At 45.0% G+C, this 4,891-nt stretch overlaps 1 protein-coding gene across 1 annotated transcript in view; it reads left to right on the top strand.

Moving 5' to 3' along the window:
* The window catches only part of cacng2b (calcium channel, voltage-dependent, gamma subunit 2b), a 46,149-nt gene extending 41,554 nt beyond the window's left edge, over nucleotides 1–4,595 (top strand). Inside the window, exons 3-4 of the mRNA XM_008316527.3 lie at nucleotides 1,022–1,162; nucleotides 4,019–4,595. Of these exons, the coding sequence (XP_008314749.1) occupies nucleotides 1,022–1,162; nucleotides 4,019–4,551 (674 nt within the window). The 3' untranslated portion in view covers nucleotides 4,552–4,595. The remainder of the gene's footprint in view (nucleotides 1–1,021; nucleotides 1,163–4,018) is intronic.
* The last annotated feature ends 296 nt before the right edge of the window (nucleotides 4,596–4,891 follow it).

Raw genomic sequence — 4,891 nt, 5'->3', positions numbered from 1 at the left:
AGAGGAGTTGAAATAACAGTAAAAAAATTCAAACTCCCCTGAGTTTTTAACCAACAGTGAAACCGCGTGAAGTCAGAAGTCGACCGGACTCGTGAACTTCTCCGCAGCAGAGCAGGGCGGACGTTTGTGGAGACGCAGATGAAACGGAAGTGGAAAAATAAAAACCGCCCTCAGGCTGAAATGACTTTACTTTTATGTATTTATTTAAAGTATGCAACACAACTCTCCCACACACACACTCCCACTGCCTGAGCCGGGAAATCAGCAAATCAGCCGCACACAGAGGGCAAACAGATAGACGTCGAAGGGATGGACCGATAAGAGCAGAGACAGATGGAGAGGAAGGAGGAACGGGACGACGGAGGAGGAGGAGGAGGAGGAGGAGGAGGAGGAGGAGGAGGAGGAGGAGGAGGAGGAGGAGGAGGAGGAGGCGCTGATGGAGGAGATGAAAGGCACAAATCAGGCCTGAGATACTGAGGAGGAAAAGATGAATGGAAAGAAATGTTGACTCAGAGTCAGATTTCCTTTTGTCCTTTTTGACCTTTGGTGTCAGAGAAATCTCTCTTTATTTTCTCACTTTTGGTGTCGTCACTCGGTAAAACATTTTTTTACATACAATTATTGAGAAGTCTGGGAGAAAAAAATGATGCTAAAATTCCACTCCTTAACACAATAGAACAGACACTTTTGGTAAATAAAAATGAATTATGATAAAAACTTAAATCTGTAATTTTAGTGCTTGGTTTTTGTTTTGTTTTTTACAAAGTACCAAGAACCAAATTCAGTGACGTTTTTCAGTTTGTTTATCAGACAAAGGAGAAACTGATCATGATTCTTATCAATATTACATCATTATGCTAACATGATATCAGTCCATGTTAAAAATGTTATTAAAACCCCTGACGACCTCTTTGTGACCTCCACACATTTGGTTTTGATGACGACACAGAAATGACAACTATTTTTTTTGTCTTTGTGTTAATGTATGTGTGTGTGCGTGTGTGTGTGTGTGTGTGTGCAGGCGCCGTACGAGCCTCCAGCATTTTCCCCATCCTGAGTGTGATCCTGCTCTTCATGGGAGGTCTGTGTATCGCCGCCAGCGAGTTTTACAAGTCGCGCCACAACATCATCCTCAGCGCTGGAATCCTCTTCGTGTCTGCAGGTAGGACTGAAGGCTGAGTCACTGACCGCAGTCACTGACCACAGTCACTGACGACCTCTTCACAGACCGAACTGTCTTTGAATCTTCTTCAAGGTTTACTTTGAACTCCACCTCGTTGAGAGTCTCAGTCCGAGCTAATTGGTGATAGCCGCTAACTTAGCATCAAAACAGTCTGAGGTGAAGGAATTTCATTTGTAGTAAATTAGTTATTTAACAATTGAGTAAACCGTATAATAATTAACATTTAACTTTTCATCTATTTAATCATATTAATGTGACACAGGAAGTACATGTTGCATTGTTTGTTTTTTTTTGTTCGTTTGTTTTCTTTTTGTTCACATAATCGGGAAGTTTTTGTTTGGAAAGATTTTGCATGGTAAACAAAATGCTCAGTAGGGGGCAGTAATGCTGCTTAAAGATTGCACAGTTGCTGTGAAATACTAACAAAGTATGTGTTTTCAGTTAGCAACATTGATGCTGTTTGTTGTTCGTAGCACACAGTTGAACACAACAAACCACAGATTTAGTTTTATTTATAAAGTTTTGAAGACATTTTTTTACAAAATAAAACTGCTCTGTGCTACGTTTAGCCGTTCAGCTATTGGTCGCCACGGGCGGGTGACGCCGTTGTTTCCTCACACCACAGTTTACATTCACACAAATGCACATTTGGACATTGTCATGGCTGAGAGAGAGACACAGATCCACGAGGGCGCTCACTCACAGCCAGGTGAGGCGTCCCAAAGCCCACGAGTCGCGACTAGGGTTTAAGAAACCCCCCCCCCCCATGTCCCCCCCAGGGGAGAAGCAGCGCGGGAGAAAAGCGTCTAATTTGGCCGTTCAGCCAGAAGTCTGAGGTGTTCCTGTATTTCTGTTCTCTGGTTTTAGGTCACGGCTCACAGCGCTGCTGCGCTAGATAACTATTTCTCCTCCGAGTCAAAAAGTGAGAAATGCGGCTTCTCTCGGTGTCACTCTCGCTTTCCTTCCCACCGTCTGCGTCTGTCTCGCTCCTCCTGTTGCTAGGCTAAGAGGAGGCCACTGGGATTACACTCTAAAAATAAGGTGTCCCTGATAGTCTTCTGCTCTGATCCGTCTCAATCAGGCCTGCTCCGTCCTCACACCTCCGTCTGCCTCGCTCTCTCTCGCTCTGCCTCTCTCTCTCTCTCTGTGGTTTTTATGACTTATTTGCGCTTTTGTCTGTCTGCCTCGTCGTGAGTCGATTCCTGGCTTCACAGTCGAAGTGACAACAGACGATGAAAATAACAGACGATTGAAGCAGAGAGAAGAGAAAATGAGAGAAATAAAGTCAAGGACGGATTTTCATCCCAGTGGATTTGACACAAGTCGGATGGTGAACTGAAAACTCTTCACATGACACACAGATCTGATCAGCTGACAAATAATTCTCACCCAGAAATGGAGGCTGAGTATTTATTACTGCGTGTACACAAACATTTTGTCGTGTATTTCTATGCAGGATGAGCTCGTAGCACATATATTTATCTTTATCTAGGGATGTCCGATAATATCGGCCGACCGATATTAGCATAACTATGGGATACCTGTAAGAATCGTTATCTGGTTTTCCTCTAATAACGAAGACCCGATAACGCCTGGGTTTTGCCGAATGATGTGTGACCTAAAATCAGTTTTGGGGAAGAATGGCTGTATATGAAAATGAAAGTCACTAGATGGCAGCGTTGCAGCTCATTTAATTAATCTGTGGTTTGTACAGAAAAATTAATAAATATTACCAGGCTTATATTGGTATCGGTTGATATCAGAATCGGAAATTAAGTGTTTGCACAATATCGGATATCGGCAAAAAGTTAATATTTTTGCTAACTTCCCTATTTATGTCACCAGTTTCTAAAATCACTGGGGCTGAGAGAGGCCGGAAAAGTGACGAGGACTAAACGCCGAGTCATGAATTACACACGAGTCACATTCTTCAACATGTTCCATACAGATTAATATATAATGAGTTTCCACGACCAGACCACGTGGCTACATCCGTCTGAGGAAATCAACGTTCTCTGTCTGTAGATCGCTCTGGGCCGCCGGCGTCGCCCAAAGAGCTGGAGCCGCAAAGAACAAACAGTTGAAACAAATAAAGCAGAGTGGGAATTAGCCCTCCATTACCGGGGGGGGGGGGGGGGGGGGGGGGCTGTATCTAAGTTATTGTTATTACTGTCAGTATTTTTCTGTTCTGTTTCTTGATTGTTTTCATATTAACGTGTCCATCTCTGATGTCTGTTCATATCAAGTATCTCTTGTCTTAAAGACTCACTTCAGACTAATAACGAACCACAGAGACACGACGTGATTCATTCATGATAAATATATATATATATATATATATATATATATATATATTCGAGGCATATGACAACGATTTGAGTCATATCACCACAATATAAGTGAGAACTTAGCTTCCTTTGCTAACTTAGCCTAGTTGTAAAACAACACATTTTTAACTGGTAACTAACTGCTAACTAGCTGCTCAGTGTTTGTACTACTGGACAAACATGGCTTCAATGGTTCTCCATCAGGGGGAGCCAAACCTCGGTGTACCGCCTGACCTGTCTGTGAAATCTAGTGTCAATAATTTTAAAATGACTGCATAGATAACAGCTGAGAGAAGTACACCCTTACTGTCACCTACTGGTCAGACCATGACATGTTCTGTGTCACTACATTTATGTTATTTTGAGTTTTTCAAATTTGGTCCCAAATGGTCCGGATGTCCGTCCTCGCCGCAGTTTCCTGTGAGGAATTGTTTAAGTCTGGTCTTTTCATGTAGAATCTAAGTCCTCCATCTTGAAGTCCTCCATCTTGTTTTTCCCCGTGTTCCAGGCCTCAGCAACATCATAGGAATTATCGTGTACATATCAGCCAACGCGGGGGATCCTTCCAAGAGCGACTCCAAGAAAAACAGCTATTCCTACGGCTGGTCCTTCTACTTCGGCGCCCTTTCCTTCATCATGGCGGAGATGGTCGGCGTGCTGGCGGTGCACATGTTCATCGATCGACATCGGGAGCTACGCGTCGGGGCTCGAGCCGCTGACTACCTCCAGGGTGCGGCCATCACGCGCATCCCCAGCTATCGTTACCGCTATCGACGCCGCTCACGCTCTTCATCCCGCTCCACCGATCCCTCGCATTCCCGCGAGGCGTCGCCAGTGGGCCTGAAGGCCTTCGGGACGCTCCCTTCCACCGAGCTCTCCATGTACACGCTACCCAAGGGCCAAACGGGCACCCCCACGGCCACCTATAACTCCACAGAGAGGGACCACAACTTCCTCCAGGTCCACAACTGCATCCAGAAGGACCTGAAAGACTCGGGTGGCCACAGCAACACCGCTAACCGACGCACCACACCTGTATGAAACTGAAGGCAGGCCCTCGCACTTTAAGGAAAAGAAAAAAAAAATCCGATGGAATCCGATGGGAGAGGAGGAGGCAAGAGACAGATCACGGTGTCAGAGGATGAGGACGGGGGGAAAGAGGAGGGGGCGTAAACCGACGGACGGAGTGAGGGAGAGAGATCTGAGCGCTGCACAGCACTTCAGATGATCACGGAGTTTAAAAAATAAAGAAACAAAATGCATAAAAAGAAACATGCATGATTTTCCCATCTACCATTGTTTAACGAGTTTTGAAAATGTTTATAAGGATTCGAGGTGGACGATGGGGAAAGAGGAGTGGGGAAGGTGGGGGGGGCAGGGA

This window comes from Cynoglossus semilaevis, chromosome 9, assembly GCF_000523025.1.
Source record: "Cynoglossus semilaevis isolate Cse_v1.0 chromosome 9, Cse_v1.0, whole genome shotgun sequence".
Lineage (NCBI taxonomy): Eukaryota > Metazoa > Chordata > Actinopteri > Pleuronectiformes > Cynoglossidae > Cynoglossus > Cynoglossus semilaevis.
Note: the sequence above shows the minus strand (reverse complement) of the source record. Positions and strands in the feature narration are given on the sequence as shown.